General features: G+C 36.7%; 1 protein-coding gene across 5 annotated transcripts in view; it reads right to left on the bottom strand.

The window, feature by feature from the left end:
* LOC121167251 (syntaxin-binding protein 5-like) overlaps positions 1-18,933 on the bottom strand; it is a 252,185-nt gene that overhangs the window by 25,592 nt on the left and 207,660 nt on the right. For 3 of the 5 annotated variants that reach the window (XM_040996671.1, XM_040996673.1, XM_040996672.1), the window contains one exon: positions 2,127-2,297. The exons of the other annotated variants lie outside the window; for them this stretch is intronic. In XM_040996671.1, the coding sequence (XP_040852605.1) occupies positions 2,127-2,297 (171 nt within the window). The remainder of the gene's footprint in view (positions 1-2,126; positions 2,298-18,933) is intronic. 5 annotated transcript variants of the gene reach the window in all.

Genomic DNA, 18,933 nt, shown 5'->3' with positions numbered 1-18,933 from the left:
ACATTCTCTAAAACATGAGAAAAAATACACTAAAATTCATATGGTATCTTCACAGGTGGCCTGTAACAGCCAAGACTATCCTGCGTACTACCAAGCTATAGCAATTAATGCAGCATGGACTGACAAAAATACAAAGACCACAAGAGCAGTACAGAGAGCCCCCAAACCAGTCCATGTACACATAGCCAACCGATCAATGATTAAAGTACCTGGACTATTCAGCACAGAAACGAAATCTATTCATTAAATAGTGCTGGCCAAAATATGTAGAAAATAGATCCATACTACAGAAATCAGCTCAAGAGGGAGTTGAGACAATGAACTTGATGGAATAAAATGTAGGGAAAGCACTTAAAGTCATTGGTGTAGGTAACTATTTCTTGACTAAGATCCCCAAAACACAGGCAATAAAAGCAAAAACTAGACAAGTGGGATTTCATTAAACTCAAAAGTTCAAAAGCTTCTGCATAGTAAAGGAAATCATAAAGAGATGCCCAACAAAATGGGAAAAATATTTACAAGTACTTATATGACAAAGGATTAATATCTGGAATATATTAGGAACTCAAATATCTTCATAACAAAAATCAACTAATCGATTTAAGAAATGGGCAAAGGACCTCAGTAGACAGGATTCAAAAGAAATATTGATGGTCAATCAATATATGAAAAAATGCTTAACATGACTAGCCATCAGAGAAATCCAAATCAAACATAATGAAATATTACCTTACCCCTGTCAGAATGGCTATTATGCAAAGGAAAGAAAGTAACAAAATTAGAAAGGATGTGGAGAAAAGGAAACTCCTGCTCATTGTTGGTGAGAACATTAAATTACAAGTCACTGAGGAAAACAGTGTGGAAGTTTTGCAAACAAAACAACAAAAAACTACAGACTTACATAGGATCCAGTAATCCCATTGCTTGGAGTACATCCGAAAGACATGAAAACACGCTATCAAAGGGATACATGTACCACATGTTTGTGGTGGTACTACTCTCAATAGCCAAAATTTGGAATCAATCAATGTTCTATCATCAAATGATTATTAAATAAAATGTTTCATATTGCATATAATATTATTCAGCTATTAAAATGAATGAAATTCTACAATTGACATCCCAATAGATTTTACTGGAGGACATTATGAGTTAAATAGTCTGGTTATAAAAAAACAAACACTGCCTGTTCATTTTCATATGAGACACAAAATTGAAGAAGAAAAAAATTAAATCAAAAAAGAGGAGTTCCTGTGTATATCAGTATTGATGCAAATAGTTTTGTCAAATTAATGGTTTTAATAAGCTGTGATTATTTTAAAATTTACTGAATTTGGGTACAATAGACATTCTTTTATTTAATTACTGTTTACAGCTTTGCTTACATTCCTGCTGAATTATGGTCTTCTTAGTTTTTAGTTTTTAAAGTCTTTATTTAGCAGAGCATTAAGCTTTTAACCATAATGGAAGTTAAAAATGTTACCTCAAAAATTAAAAAATACAGCAAGAAAGGGAGGGGTGTAGTGGTATTATATTCTTAGAATTATATCCATAAACTGCATGGAATCTGTTATTTTTGTATTAATATCATCTTTACATAAATATTGACAAAAATTTTACTGTAATAATTATCACACATTTGCTAAGGTCCTGAGAGCCTATTAATAAATGTCTGAAGACAAAAAAGTGAAAACATCTAAATGAAGATCGCAAACTTTAAGATTTAATGTATGTTTTTTTTTGGGTCACATTGGACAGTTAAGGAAACTAAGGTTGCAAGACATTGAATAATTACATACATTTAGTGACACTGAAAGGTTTACTATTAAGTTTAATAACTATTAAATATTACTGTAATGCAGAGAATGGACAGAAGCATTGATGTCATGTTGTGTAGCAGGCAAGAGGAGCCTACCATAAACAGCCATTCCAGTTTTAGAGATGAGGAAAAAAGTATAGTCAGGAATGGATTTGGGGTCATGCTGACTATGCCAGCAAACTCTTACTCATTGTGTAGTATTTGTTTATATCTTTCACATGTGAATTTCATCCCTTACCTCTCAACTCCCATTATGATGGAACACCATTTTTGTTTGTATTTATAACAGTGGATGTGTTTAACCTACCTTCTGTTGTAACTGGTAAAGGTATCTCCATGCAAGCAGCTGACTGTGCCTTTCGAAATGGTGGTCTTCCAGGACCCCAGCGATTAACTTTAGAAACATCAGCACTAGAAAGACGTTTTCCAGAACTGCAGCTCTGAGAAGTTGGACTTGTGCAATGTCCATTTACATGGTCTATACCAAGAGGAGGAAGGCAGTATAAATATCACAGTTAAATCTTGGTAAAGGAATCTACATGTGTTGGTTAACAAATTAAGAGGACCAAGAATTTATTTCAAAACTATGATGGTGTCTTCAAAAAGTCCACAGAAAATGTACATTGTTGGGACTGGCTTTGCGGCATAGCAAGTGAAGCCATTGTCTGCCATGTCAGCATTCCATATGGAAGCCAGTTTCAGTCCTGACTCCTCCACTGCAGATTCAGCATCCTGCTAGTGACCTGGGGAAGGCAGTGGAAGATAGCCCCAGTGCTGGGACCCCTACCATGCAATTGATGAGAACCAGGTGAAGCTTCTGGCTCCTGGCTTGAGCCTGACCCAACCCTGATTGTTATAGCCATCTGGGTGGTGAGACAGAAAATGTTTATTACAATATATATGTTGTACATATGTACACACACAAATTTCAAAAAATTTGGCCAAAATTTCATTTTCCACAAACTTTTTGAAGCACCTCTTTATTCTCAAATTTAGTGATTTCAATAGTTAGCCAAAACTTCAAGAAATATTAAGTCTGTTTAATTATCATTTGATTAGTTAACAGTTTATAATTTTAATCTCTACTATGTATTTTTCATCTGATGACATTATGAAACAAGTTATCATATTGGACTGCTTGCTTCATAATTTAAGCATACAACAATTTATGTAAGTTTTAGAAGTCCTTTAAGAGCTTAGAGTTTAAAATGCAGAAGGGAAGTAGCTTACTGAGCAGATTAGAGTGGTAAAATAAGAATGCTATCTTTAGAACTGGATTGTATTCAAGTCACAGTTCTACCAATTACCAACTGTATAATTTACTAAAGTTTTCATGCTTTAGTTTCTCCTTCTATAAATTTAGAATATTACCTACCTTATGGGATTCTTGTGACACATTTATGTGTGAGAGACAACATGCCACATGTGAAAGTAAATGTCAGCATATGGCAGATTCTGAACAAAAATGTTATTATTGTCATTGCAGAGTATAAAGCTGTTTATGTCAAAGGCAGTAGTACTGTTCATTTCATTTGAAGCTTGTGAGCTTAATTGTTTTGATAGACCTTACAAAACTTGGCAATGCACTAAATTGAATTTGAAGATCACCTTGCATTTATACAATATGCAGAATGGTTGTTGAAATATGCACCCTTGGTCATTAAAAGAATAGAGTTATATGGGAAATAATCATGCTTAATGGCTACATTGAGAAATTGGAACTAACACCTAAGAGTTACTCCGTTACAGCCTCTCTATTTAAAAGTTTAAAAACCTTAAACCATACTTCCATGATTCCCTTGGAAACTGTTAAAAAGATAAAAATTAGTTTTCACCATGTAAACATGTGTTGAGACCAATTTTAAAAAATTAGATTTAACATACATTGACTATTTAAATTCTGGGAATTATATACACAATATCTTATTTAATCTTCATAAAAACTATGCAACACTCGTGCTTTCATTATGAATACTGCAGATGAGGAAAATGAAGTTCAGAATGAAAGTCTGGAAAACTTGTCACATAAGTAATAATCACGGACACAGGATTCTAATCCAGATGTTCTCACTCTGTAAACAGTGGGATACAGAGTCAGCTAAAATACTTGAAAGAGTAGAAACTTTGAAATCACATTTTGTAGAGTTCAGGAAGTACACAAAATTCACACAGATGGTATGCCTTTTGGAACCAGTCATCTTCCATATTGATGTATAGCTCAGTAATCCCTGCTAGAAAAGCAGAAGTATCCCATGAGTTAGTCACGGGGAAAGCTGAAATTGAAAGTCCCATTCCTCTGTGTCAATCAAATTAAGGTTCATAAATAAGAACACTGGAGGCAATAGCTGGAACTAATGACCTAATAACTTAACAAGAATAAGACAACAGCAACCCTTTGGAGTAAAAGCATGCCAAACTGGGTACACTGGTTAGAAAGAACTTCCCATAAACTTTGCATTCCAAAAACTTTGCTTCTGGGTTCACTGCTTCTCCAGAGACAGAAAACAAATGAACGGTTGCCAAACACTTGGTGGTGGTGGTGGCAGGATTATTAACAACAGATACAGAAGTTGTACTGGGGATTATGAAAAAGTTCTGGAAATGGGTAGTAGATGTGGTTGTTCAATATAGTAAATGTACTTAATGTTTCTGTATCATACGCTTAAAATGGTTAAGACACATTTTTGTTATCAACATCTGACTATACTAAAAACGACTGGAAGGCCACATTATATGTTGTTTTTGATGGTTGAGTGGCAAAATTATGAAGATCATACCTTCTTTTCTCTTTATCCTGATTCATACTGTATAGCGGACATACACATTAATGGTGAAGGGGTAATATACATATGTATGTACACATATACATATACATGTATCTGCCTTAGTTAATAAAACTGTACCACTTACAGTACAGTTGCCTTTATTGTATACAGAGTTTTCCAGAGAAAGAGCCATTGACCTCTGAATGATGAACAAAACCTCAGAGAGCTGCTGTGCTTATCTGGACAACATCCAAGCCTCGGGAGGTGAGCCGTAGCAACACAGGGGTCCACGAGGAGCTTACCTCCTGGAAATTCCTACTGTCTAAAAACCTTTCATGATACTACAACTTCTAACCAAACAGCTAACATTTTCTCTGAACTGTTGGGTTTACGAAGCATTCATTATGTATTGTTTATCTTTGCAATTATCTCATGGGACAGACAGGACTTCTCAGTTCACAGATATGAAGACCAACACTTAGAGAGACTGAACCTGCTTCAGGACAGAGAAATAAATCCCAAGCTTTCTTCAGCATTAAAGAGACCACTTGGAATTTCTCAGTCTGTGTGGCTGGTGGTTTCTCATTGTGGCACACAACCTGCTTCCCTCACAGATTTTGGGATCCTCCTGCCCAAAAGGAAGTTGGCTGCCAGGGTACTGCTATTGTCAGAAAGCAATGCCTTGAAATTGATGGAGCTTTTGCTGAGAAATCAATCTGTTTTTAATCCTTACATTCAATTTTTCTAAATTTTAAAAATTCATTTGGTATACAACTTCTTTTTAAATTTATCCATCCATAGACAAGTGGATTCCATAGCTTGGGTATTACTAATAATGCTGCAATGAATATGGAAGTAGATCTATCTTGTCAAGATTCTGATTCAACTTCTTTGGTTAACCAGCCAGAAATGGGATTGCTGGGTCATATGGTAGTTCTGTTTTTAGTTTTTCAGGAACCTCCATACTATTTTTCATTATGATTATACTAATTGGAATGAACAAATTTCCCTTTATTTTTCCTAGGATTGCCCAACATGTTATACTTACCTTTGAATTACTTTGTTTCTCTAGTTTGTAATGCATGTTTTAAGCTCCTTTTTTCTTATATTTATTGACATGACAGAGCTTTTTCATCTCAACTTTGTCACTATAAAACAATTCATATTTAATTAATTTTTCTAGAAGATTATTTAACACTTTCCTCCTCTGAGTGTTTCAATTTATCAGAGCAAACTGCTTAAAAATAAGCCTTAGTCAAGAATGGAATGAAACTGCAAAAATTAGTTAATGTGGAACAGACTGCTGCTTTTAAAATGCAACATGTCCAGCAATTACATTTATGTAAAACAAAAATGATATTTGCACAGCATGTTTTCAGTGTTTCCCTGTGGCTGGCTTTCTCTACCATGACATAAATAACAGGGCTACAGTCAACTGCAGTTTGTCATGGTATGTCATGGAGGTCATCAGGGTAGTAGTATCTGAAGGTCTTGGACTTAATGGTTCTAAGATCTTGACATTCTAAATTGTCATAAATCAATTCCTCTAGTTCAACATTTGTTTTAATCTTGCTTTTCCATCTCACAGATGGGCATGTGAATGATTCCATACTAGTAGAGTTGGAAGCTATGTTGCTCTTGGTTGTCACTGGGCCTATGTGGGGAAACTGCTCCATGGCTGACATTATGCTGAATGCTCTGTTCTGGACTGTTTATTTTGGAGATTAAAGACTGTTTATTTTGGAGATCAAGGTAGTTAAACAGCACTGGGCAGTAGCCATACTAGCTAAAACAATACATTTCTCTGAGACAAATCGTATACACAGAGTGACACGAACTGTTTTGAGAGTTGAAACTTGTGCAGTGTTTGAAGCATCAGCAATGGATATGGTCATAGCCTAGCTGACCGAGGTTAGAGACTTCCCATTAGAAGACAAATTGAATCCGGGATCCAATCTGCAGCACCACCAAACTCTGACATCAGCAGATCTTGCTGTCCCATAGCATACTGATTGATGTTTCATCCACTTTTTTTAGTGCACAGAGAATCACTCTGCATTTAAAGTTGTATGATTATGCTGACAGCAAAACCTTTGGATGCCAGCTCTCCATGGCCTTTCATTTGCTTGCTTAGCCTGTAACATTTTCACACTCAAGTAACAAATAGAAATGAATCATACTCTCTTTCCACAGTAATTTCATTCTAATTCACACACCAAAAAATGGCAAATAATAATGGCACCTGCAAATAATAATTGTATAGTCACAGTTGGGAGCCCAGACAATAACTGTGAAATACTCTTAGAGATCACGAAATATCACACACTGGCTCTCATTGTTTTTATAGATGAGCACTTCATGATTATTGGCAACAATGATAACCTGAGCATAATCCTTGTTTCAAGTATGGCAAGTTACCGGCTTTAGAAAAAAACTGCTGCAGATATAAAATTCTTGGGATTTTCCAAGGGGGAAAGCTGGAGCTGAGACAAGCTCTGAGTGGGTATCTGAATTCTGCTTAGTCTATATGAATACGCTATGACCAGTTCTGCCACTTTTACAGCAGATTACATATTCTTTTTTTTTGGTGTTTTATATATTTTCTTATTTTTGAATACTTCTTAAGGTTTGGGGTATTGTAATATTTATGTGGTTATTTTAAACTATTTTTAATGATCATCTATGCATATTATCAATTGATTTCCTTTCATGAAAGGTAAAATTAATATAATTTCTCTTCTTTCTATGGCTCTTTCAATTCACCAGCTAACTACTAAGTGCAATTATAGGATTATTACTCACCACTGACCATATTCAACTAATAAAAGGAAGATAACCATTCCTCAGGAATATAATAAACAGGGGAAGAGTAATAATCACAACAAGATGTCTGCTTCATTCAGATACATTTTTAAAGCCTGAAATTACAGAATAGATTAAAATATATGTTTGTAAAAGAAATGTGAAATATGTGCTTGTAAAAAAAGGAAAAAGCAAGAAGGAAAGTGGGAAGGAGAGGGCCAGTGAGGACAGTATTGGTCTCTTTTGAAATTATACCTATGAAACACATGACATCTGTTTTTTTATATGAATAAAAAATTAAAAAGGAATGTTAAGAGAAAATTGGAAAGTTATGAGAAAAAGGAGCATTAAGAGGAAATTACTAAAAAAAAAAAAAGAGAGAGGAAATTATGTACCAGTGAGTTGCTTATATATATAAAGGAAAAGTACCACATAAATAGTTTAACAATACATCTTACAGGCCTAGGGAAAAAAAACCCAAAATTAAGAAAAGAAATAGTATAGTTAGGGAAGAAATAAGTAAAATATAAATTAAAAGAAAACAAAAGTTTAGTGGAATGAAGATCTATTTCTTTTTTTTGTGTGTGAAACAATTAACTACATTCAATAAAATGAGATGAAAACTTAGATTTTATCACAAACACTAGAGAAATAAGAATCACTAGGAACTATTATGAGTAACTATAGGCCAAAAAACTGAAAATCCAGAAGAAACAGACAGATTTCACAAAACAGAAAACCTGAACAGATAAATAACCACGGCTGAGATTGAATCAATCATTAAGAAATACAATCAGCAAAGTAAAAAAGCAACCCACAGAATGGGAGAAGATCTTCACACACTATGTAGGAGATAGTGGGCTAATCTCCAGAATATACAAAGAACTCCAAAACAACCAAAAAACCAAAACAAACAAGCCACTCAAGAAATGGGCTCGGGAAATGGGCAAACATTTCACAAAGGAACAAGCCCAAATGGCAAACAAACATATGAAAAAATGCTCCAGTTCCCTGGCAATAAGGGAAATCCAAATTAAGACATCGATGAGGTACCACCTAACACCAGTAAGATTGGCCCACATAAACAAGAACACCAACGACACTTGTTGGCGAGGATGTGGGGAAAAGGGAACCCTACTCCACTGCTGGTGGAGCTGCAGGTTGGTACAACCTTTATGGAAATCAGTCTGGAGAACACTCAAACAACTCAAAATCTGCATACCATATGACCCAGCAATAGCACTCCTAGGAATATATCCAAAACACCTGTTTCACCTATCCAAACCAACATGCACCCCTATGTTCATAGCAGCACAATCAATAATTGCAAAAACATGGAAGCAACTGAAATGTCCATCAGCAGAAAATTGGATAAGAAAGCTTTGGTTCATCTACTCCATGGAATGCTACTCAGCTATTAAAAAAAACAAAAGGCAGTTCTTTGTGGCTAAATGGGCCCAACTGGAAACTATAATGTTAAGGGAAATGAGTGAAGCCCAAAAGGTTAGATACCACATGTTTGCCTTGATTTAACCTGTAATTTTTGCTTGGTGGTTTGTTATTTTTTGAACCTGTCATTGATACTGTCTCAACCCAGATGTTTTGAAGAATTGAACTTGCATTATTTTTAACATATTGTTTACTCAATACTATGTCAATTAATTCCATAACGTTGTATATTGATGCTGATGTTTTGTTGGGGATTTTAACTGACCGGAACTTTACTCTGTTAGCTCTACCTTCAGACCAGAGAAGGTCTCCCCAAGAGGCCACTGAACTTACATGGACAATAAGATGCTGGACTTTATGCTAGGTATATGCTTGCAATAAAGGAATCTCAACTGAACTTGAACTGTGGTTATGCAGCAAGGTGGAGGAATCCACTATGGGGGGAGGGATGTGGATGGGGTGGGGGAATCCCCAGTACCTATAAAACTGTATCACATAATACAATGTTAATAACAACAACAACAAAAAAGAAATACTCTCCTAATGGGACTAGGGTGAAAACAGCACTTTGCAGCATGGCAGCTGTAGGGGTTGCCTAAGCCAGGACAGACCCCAATGCTTGGGACTCAGGCCAAGGTCACTGCTACCACACGGTGACCGAGTCCTAGACTTGACTTTGGGTGGACAGTGTGTCCATTGGGCGCCAGGCTCTGCCTACTGGCAGCCTGTTGGCAAACTCTAGCATTTTTAGGGTATGTAATTACTGTCTAGGAACATATATCGATAAGACTTTGTGAGTGTAGGGAAGGGATGAATCCTGTGTGACTTCCAGCAATGGGGTCATGGAACTTGCTGGCAAGCAAAGGGACTGAGACCTGGTGGTTTGGAGGGAAGAGTCCATAAGATCTGCTTGGGCCAGATTGATCACCAGTCCACATGGGAATCCCAAAATGGGCTGTTAGCATATAGCATCACTGACTACCACACACTAGTCCACATGAAAGCTATGCTTGGGGGCCTGTCTGGCAGGGCTAGGTCCCAGTACCTGACTGAGTGGTGGAACAGTGGACTGGTCACACTTTGTAGAGTCAAGACACTAACCAGCCACGAGAGAACCAGGTCCAGAGGCAGATTCTGTGGGGGGAATCAGTGAGCCAAACTCTGTGGAAATACAAGTCCCGCTGGTTAGCTCAAGAGTTGGGGTGGTGATGAGTTGAGCTAGGTGTGACAATGGAAACTGCCATCACTTATGGGTAAAGGAACCTACAACAGTCTTGGCACGTCAAGGCAGCAGCACCTGAATGTGCCTCCTTAAACAGGAGGTGGGGCGGGCCGAGCTGCAATTGGAAGGAGGATGAGCAGACAGGAGAAGCAAACCTTAGCTTACCAGGAAGAATAGAAATCAGGCTGGAACACCAGTCATGCCAAGCTAGGCTCTTACACCAATAAGTCTGCATGAGCCAGGGAGGCTAGGCAATAGCATTTGAGACAAAGGTCAAATCAGGTAATGGATTAAGCCAACCACGACAGGGCAAACAATGGCATATGCGTAATATAGGGCTGGGAATAGGCCAGGTAGTGCAGCTATGAGGGTACACCCTTGCTGGTTTGAAGTTCCCACTGGTGAGTATGGGGCCAGAGTGGGTCTGCATTCTGATCTGGATATGGCTACGACATCCCTTGTTACAAGTGTGAACTGGGGCTGGGTGCACTGATCCAAGCTACACTCTAGCACCATCTGGTGCTCATGAGAACTAGGGTAGATGTAGGACAGACCTAGCTAGGTCTCTGCCACTACTGAGCCATGTGTGAGCCATGTCTGGGTATGGATGAGCCTTGGCTGGGCTGAAACATCCAACAGTAAGAACTGGAATGGGTTGAAGACCAGTCAGGAAAGACCACTGTTACTGCCAGGACAGGAGGTGGACTAAGTAGAGCTACCCATTGACTCACTGGTATGCACAAGATCTGGTGATGGGAGAGGTTCTGATGGAGGAACTTGGGAAACTCCTCTGTTGGGACATAGTCCCTGCAGATGAGCACAACAACCACAATAGAGAGCAGCCCAGATCAGACCAGGGAAAGGTACCCAGCAGCACACATTTGGCACAAGTCAGGACAGGCCAGGCTGAACCCATTCACATCACCTGCTGGTGAATCTGAGTACCAGAACAGTGTGGGTCAGACTAGGATTGGTTGCAACACAAGCTAGTACACATTACGGCTGGGACTGGGCACCTGCTGTGTTGAGCCAAGCTGTAACCTTCACCAGTGTCATCTGGAATTAGGGGTGGGCCAGGCTGGGTCAGGCTGCAGCAGCCACTGGTAAAAGTTGAGGAGAGGCAGGCCATGTCAGACTGGACCTCATCACCCAACCAGCACATGTGAGAACCATCGGGGGAGGGGACAAAGCTGTGAGGGGGAATGTGGAGGGCTCCCCTCTTGGACCACCATTGCCACTGGGGAGCATGAGTTGAGATGGGGGCAGACCAGATTAGGCAGGACTGCAGCACCTGTGGGCCTCATGTGAGCTAGATTGGGGAAAAGCCAGGCTGGGCTGATTGTTCCTACTGCTGCAAGCAAGCATAAATCAGAGAGGGCAAGGGTTGGTTGGGCTCTGCCGCAGCATCAGCTGGCAAATGCTGGCACTGGGGGCTAATTCTGTCAAGTTAAACTGCAGAACCACCTGGAGAGTGCATGATCCAGGAGTGGGAGTGGTCCAGTAGGGAAATAGTGGGCACCTCCCTCTTGGGTTACCACTCCCACTGGTGAGCATGAAAACCAGGACTGGGGTAGGCATGGCTATACAAAACTGCACCTGCTAGCATGTGTGTGGGCTGCACAGTAGGGCTGGTTGGGTTGAATGAAGCTTCAATGCTCAGTGATATGCATAAGAGCTAAATGGGATGTGGGACAGACTGAACAAGTCTGCGGTACATACTGGCAAGCATGAGAACCAGGGTAAGGGGCAGGCAGTTACTGGGAGTCACCCTAACTAGGTTGCAGCTCCCACTGGTTTGCGTGAAGGCCAAGTGTGAAGTGGACAGAATCAGGCTTGACTGCAACACCCATTGGTTCGTGTGGAAGATAGGGTGAGAAACAAAACTGACCCAGCTATTGCAACCACCAGCATGTGCATAAGCTGATTGCGGCTATGGACTCTGCTGGACCCTGTCCTGGCAAACAAACACATACAAGAATCAGGTCTGGGGATCACCCCAGACGAAGTTTCTTTGGGGATCCCTCCAACTGAACTGCTGATCTCAGAACTCCAACCATGAATAGACTATGTCAGCCAGTGGATTCTGAAGAGATTTCATCATGCATAGAATGGCGAGACTGGGAGCAATTCAGAACTGTCGAACTATCAAAACTGCTTGAGCAAGACCCTTGGAGCATGCCTTACATTGTGGACATGGAATGGGTGGGAGGCTGGATGGGCCTTCTGCCTTTGTCTCTCCCAATAGTTCAGATACAGAAAATAGAAAAAATAATATTAATGTGGAAACAATGGTCTTATCTACTTTCCTGTAGCCCTCGACCCTTTGTGCCCTAATCACCTATGTAAAGATGATCAAATTAAAAGAATTGAAAAAAATGAAATAGTCTCCCAGTAAACAAATGCTCAGGGTATGAATATTTCACTGATGACTTTTCCTTCTTTTTTTTTTTTTAATTTTAGAGTCAGACTGAGAGTTCTATTCCTGGCCGTGCTGCTTCTGATCCAGCTCCCTGCTTGTGGCTTTGAAAAGCAGTCAAGGAATTCCCAAGCCCTTGGGACCCTGTACCTACTTGGGTGACCCAAAAGAAGCTCCTGGTTCCTGGCACCTGTCTTCTCATTGTCTCAGCTCCAGCTGTAGCGGCCACTTGCAGAGTACATCAGGGGATGGAAGATCTTCCTGTCTCTCCTCCTCTCTATATATTTGACTTTCCAATTAATTTTTTTAAATAATCCTAAGCCCTAAACTCCATTCAAGCCTCTCATGTGAGTTTCAAGCCTTCAAGTTCTTGGGCCATAATCAATCCAGTTCCATAAGGACATATTATTGGAAGCAGCACCACTGGAACTCAAACTGGCGCTTTGATATAGGATTCCACTGTCACAAGAAGCAGCATAACTTGATATGCCACATCACCAGCTGCTTCATCAATCATTTGAAGAAGAAACGATAGCAACTCTTCAAACTAAATGAAACAACTGAAAGGGAGGATACCCTTTCAAACTTATGAGACCATAATTGCCTCAATTCCAAAAGCAGACACAGATACAATAACACAGCAGAGAACTAAATCACAATAATCTTAAACAAAATATCATCAACTGATACATCTACTCTGATCAAGTGGCATTCATCCTGGATACAGCGATGGTTTAACATGTGCAACTCAATAAAATAGCATGTCACAATAGAATGAAGGATAAAAACCATGCAATTTCTCAACAGACACAGAAGAAACTGAAAAAATACAATACTTTTTAATGCTAGAATCCTTGAACAAATTAGGTTTGAAGGAATTTTCCATGAAATAAAGTCTGCAGCTGATATCACACTAAATGGGGAAAAGTTGGAAGCATTTTCACTAAAATCTGGAACCAAACAAGGAGGTCCAATGTCTCCACTCTAATCTACTTCAGTTCTCGAAATTTGAGCCAGAGCCATGAGGAAAAAGAATCAAATGGTGTACAAATTGAAAAAGAAAGTCTAATTATCCTTATTTGTTGATGACATAATTCGATATATATGGGTGAACCAAAAGATTCCACCAAGATACTATCTGTCAAGAGAACACAGAAAATTTGGAGAAGATGCAATAGCACAAAAAAGTTCTTTCAACAATCACCCAGCTGGAAAAGAACTTAGAACAATTTCACAGTGGTTACAAAATGAAATACCTTAAAATAAATTAATTTAAGAAGTGAAATAAAGTAAAATTTACAAAACACAAAAGGAAAAAATTGAAGACAAGCAACAGTAAAAATACATCTATGCTCAAGGAGAGGAACAATTAATATAAAAAGCTCAAATTAGCCAAAGCAATTTAGATCCAATTCAACCCCTGTCAAAATACCAATAACATTCTTCATAGAACCAAGAACAGCCCTCATTTTCATATGAAACACAAGCTATCCCAAATAACCAAAGCCATCTTGAACAATGATACTAAAGCTAGAAGCATCACGGTACTAGAGGTGTAGACATACTCTAGAGCTATTCAAACCGAAAGAACATGACATCGATGAAAGGATAAACGCACCAGAATAAAAACCTCAGAAATAAATTAATGTATTTACAGACAACTTATTGATGAATGTGTTAAAAACTTCCCCCAGAGAAGGAACAATCTCTTAAATAAAGTTTGTGTTGAAAAGATTAGATTTCTACATGTAGAACTTTGAAACAAGACCTTTATATTATACCCAATGCACATATAAATTCAAAATGGAACAAAAATCTAATCAAACACTGAAACTACTAGAGGAAAACATGGGGTAAAAACCCTAAGATACTGATAGGCAACAGCTTTTTGAATATCCTAAAAGCCACAGCCAACAAAATTAAAACAAAATAGGGTCTTGACACTTTGTTGTTTTGCAAATAAAATAACAGAGTGTCAAGATCCACTTAAAAAGCAGAATGACTGACTTGTGTCTGTTGTTGCAGGACTATACTATTGTAATATTACAGGTGAAATCAGCAGGGCAGGGCAGGGAGAAAGGGGAAGAAGAAGTGGAAATCCCTGAGCCTATGAAATTGCATCATTAAAAAAAAATCAACAACAGCAAAAAAAAAAAAAAAAAAAAAGAGAAAAGAGTATAGAGTGAAGAGATAACAGAATAGCAGAAAATATTTGAAAATATGTATCTGAGAAAGGACTAGTATCCATAAAATATAAAGAGCTCAAGAAATTATAAAACAAAGAATCTGGTTAAGAAATGGACAAAGGATATAAACAAATATTTTTCAAAAAGATAAAATAGACAATATATAAAAAAATGCCAAAGTCATCAGGGAAAAGTACATAAAAACCAAAATGAGGCAACATTTCACTCCAATTAGAATCATTATTAACCAAAAATAAAAATGATAAATGTTGAATAATGTTGATATAGAAAAAAAGAGAATCTAATACCCTGTTTGTAGAAATGCAAATTAGTACATCTGTTACTACAAATTAGTACATTGGAAAACTGAATGGAGTTTTCTCAAAAAGCTACAGTTGGATGTACCATATGACTCAGCTATCCCACTTTGGGAAATATATCCAAAGGGACTGATTGGATAAAGAAAAATATGGCATAGATATGATGGAATATTCTCAGTCATAAACAAGAATGAAACCTTGACATTTGCAACAAAACTCATCATGTTGAGTTAAATAAGCTAGAAACAGAATGACAAATTCCATGTTTCCTCTCATTTGAGGAAAAAAGGGAGGGTAAAAATGTGTAGATGATATTATTTGGGATATAAGTGTTAGTCATCTTCACTGAATTACACCCCTTATATAATATATCCTTTTTTCTAAACTTCATAATCTTGACCATAAATCCCACATCTAGGAAATATCTATACTTCTAAGATACTAGCAAATGTGTATATATAAAATTTATGCATAAAATGGATATGGCAAAAATTTAAACATATTTGTGCTCATTAACTTTCTTTACACCGTTCTATATTATCTGAAATAAAACAGTAGAAATGCACAGTCATATAGATTACAGTTACATTCTAGTTTAGCTAATTTTTGAGGGGCATTAAGCAGGTTTGAATTCTTCATTGATTTTTGAGGATTTGTTATGTGAGATCATCTACCTTATTTTAGATAATTATTTACAAATTATATGACAGTGAAAGATAATAGATGGTCAGTGTATAAAACTATACTTTTGGGTTATCACACAACAGTTATGCCTACAAAATAACTGATATACTTAATTTAATTTTTAATATTTAATTAATGACAGTAACTAATAAGTTAGTGCTTTTCATTTAGAAATATTATAGATGCTGGAGTATTTGGATGAGTAGTTCAGACGATGGTTATGACAGCTAACCATTCACACTGGAACAATTGGGTTCGATTCTCAATCATGGTTCCCGACTCTAGCTTCCTTGGGAAACAGTGGCAATGACTCAAGTAGTTGGGTTTGTGACACTCAACCAGAAGATTTGAACTACATAGCAGGCTCCCAGCTTGAGCTTCTACTTGGCTGTGGGTATCTAGGTTGTAAACTAACAGATGGGGGTTCGTTGTTTATTTTTCAAACAAAAAAACACGTTTTAAACACTATATTCTATTTAATATATCACATATAATTATATCTTAAATGTCATACAATGATGTGTTACAATAATTATTTAGGAAAAATGAGATGAGACTATGAACATGCTCTGTAAACTCTGAAGCCACGATCAACAGTAAATTCTAATCTTGAGTACATTATTTATTAGCAACATAGTCTCCTTCCGATGTGCAGGGAAAAAAGGATTGCAAAGACTGACAACAACATAAAGAATTCAGAAAAACAAATACAACTTGAGTCTCCTTCATCTAATTCTTGAAAACAGAAATGTTTCATATTTTTTAGGATTATTTGCATAGACTGTATCCATTTTGAAACACTAATCTGAATATCTGAAATCTGAAATGTTCAAGAATCCACTACTTTTTGTTTTATAATTTTAGCTTTTGGGGTATAGATGCTCAATATCTAATAAGAAATTAATTTTAAAATCTGAAGAATTATGCAAAAAATTAGTGCATTTTTGTTATTTTAACATCAGCATGATTAAATGTTGGGGCTTAGAATTAGGGTAAAGAAATTGAAAATAGCATCTAGGAATATATCCAAAAGACTTGTTACATGACAAAGCAACATGCACCCCAATGTTTATTGCAGCACAATCAACAATCGCAAGAACATGGAAGCAACCTAAATGCCCATCAACAGAGGACTGGATAAAGAAACTGTGGTTCATCTACACTATGGAATACTACTCGGCAATTTAAAAAATGAAATATGAGACTATTATGCTAAGGGAAATGAGCCAATCCCAAAAGGTCAGATATCATATGTTTGCTCTAATATAAGATAATATGATGTCAAATCTAGAGATATTATATGTGAATCTTACTCTATGTCACAAGAACTTGTGATGTAATTCATTAATCAACCATCCATAAGAGGCTGATTGTTTATAATCACCTGAGATGGTCAATGTCCCCTTTATCACTGTTATTGGTACTGCCCATAAACAACAAAGATCTAGTCCTCATTGTACCTACATTAGGGCCCCAGGATACAAGAATGAACCCACAACAAAATGACAGTCTCCTACATGGTTGGGAGACACTCCAGTGGAAACATGATGGACTTGGGAAAATTCACAAAGGACACACATTATGAACCTGGAGGGGAGAAGAGAGAGGAGGAGAGAGAACTTGGGGGAGGGGGAAGGGAGAGCCCAGTGCCAACTAAATTGTATCAAAAAACAAACAAAAACATATAAATTAAAAAAAAAAGATTTGAAAATAAGGCAATCCAATATTTTTTAACAAGGAGAAATCAACTCATACTGAAACTAACAGACAACAATTGCGGAACGAGAATAATTTATGAAGGAATTTGATAAGGCCTTCTTTCATTTCATAGATATATGAATTACACTGTGACCATGAGTAAAAAACTAAAAATGAATCATATTTTCTATAACTTACCTAAAAAAATGGAAAAGGCTGTTTCCTTTGTAAGACTTTTGTTCATTCATTAAAACAAGCGTTGATCATAAACAATATCTATTTACAAAATAGGAACAGTGACTTCAGAAAACCATGCCTATTTAAATGATCACAGTCACATAGGGTCTACATGATGTAACTACTCAACATTTTGAAATATTTTCATGACACAAAGAAAACCAGTAAAACATTAGATTCCTGAGTCTGTAATGACGTATAAACATAATTTTCTATAAACGATTGTTAACAAACAAAATGCTGAATGCTGCCAACAAAACTGTATGGTGGTTTTTAAGAGAGCCTTTTTTCTTTGTAAAACTATCATATATTGTCATCTTGGGAAACTGTGTTATTCATGGATTGATTGGTAACAATATTCACCCAATGGATGTAAGAAAACTGAAAATTGTTGGCTTTTGCCTACAGTACCAAGATCAGCTTTAAGATCTGTTGGCAGACTTAACTTTCTTGATCCTTTCACTGAAACAACAGAAGAAGGCAGAAAAAGGCAGTTGTTAAGTACACGAAATCAAAGAGGAGTGCGGGGAAACGGTTTGCTTTGCAGAATAAGCACTAAAATCCCAATGAACAACTATTTAGGAGCTTGTATGAAAGCAGAAATATTTTAATGTCAATCCATTATTCAGCAGGAAATATTATGCAAATATTATGCAAAATTATGTAAACAAATGAGGAAAGCAATTGTTTTCACAATATATGGTTAAGAATGTCTTTACAGTCTTTCTTTCACATGCAGTGTGAGATGCAATTTTTATTTCATTGGATTGAAAAATTAATTTCAGACAAAACTAATAGATTAAGCCAGAGCAATAAATGTATATACTCATCACAAATAACAATGGAAAGCATAAAAACTCATCAACTTTGTCAACATTTTTCATGGAAATAGTAAGAAAAAACTATTTGATGCAGTTAAAGGAACTTCTACATACACATGCTAAACAAAATGACATTAATATGCAATCCTCTGATGTTGAATTAAGTACATAAGATCATTTTAAAAATACAAAATATTTTTAAATGAACCTTACTACATTAATTATAAGTTAGAAGAAAGCTTACATATATGAGGAAAATAATGATTAAAAGATTTTGCCACTACTTATTAGTAAATTTTTACATTTGATGCTTCATAAAATATTTAACTAGCATTGAAAAAAATGCATTAGGAAAAACTTTTAGAAACCCTTTCTGTCAATTGACAATTTATAATTTAGTGATTTTCTTTCAAATATGAAAGTTATTTCAAGAAACTGATATTGGATGATAAAACAGAATGCAGTATTTAAAACAAAAAAAATGTAAAATTTTTCTGAATTGCAATTATCTTCC

Source organism: Ochotona curzoniae, unplaced genomic scaffold (genome assembly GCF_017591425.1).
Source record: "Ochotona curzoniae isolate NIBS_2020 unplaced genomic scaffold, NIBS_Ocur_1.0 patch355, whole genome shotgun sequence".
In the NCBI taxonomy this organism is placed as follows: Eukaryota; Metazoa; Chordata; class Mammalia; order Lagomorpha; family Ochotonidae; genus Ochotona; species Ochotona curzoniae.
The sequence above is the reverse complement of the archived record's forward strand: the minus strand, read 5'-3'. Positions and strand labels throughout refer to the sequence as shown.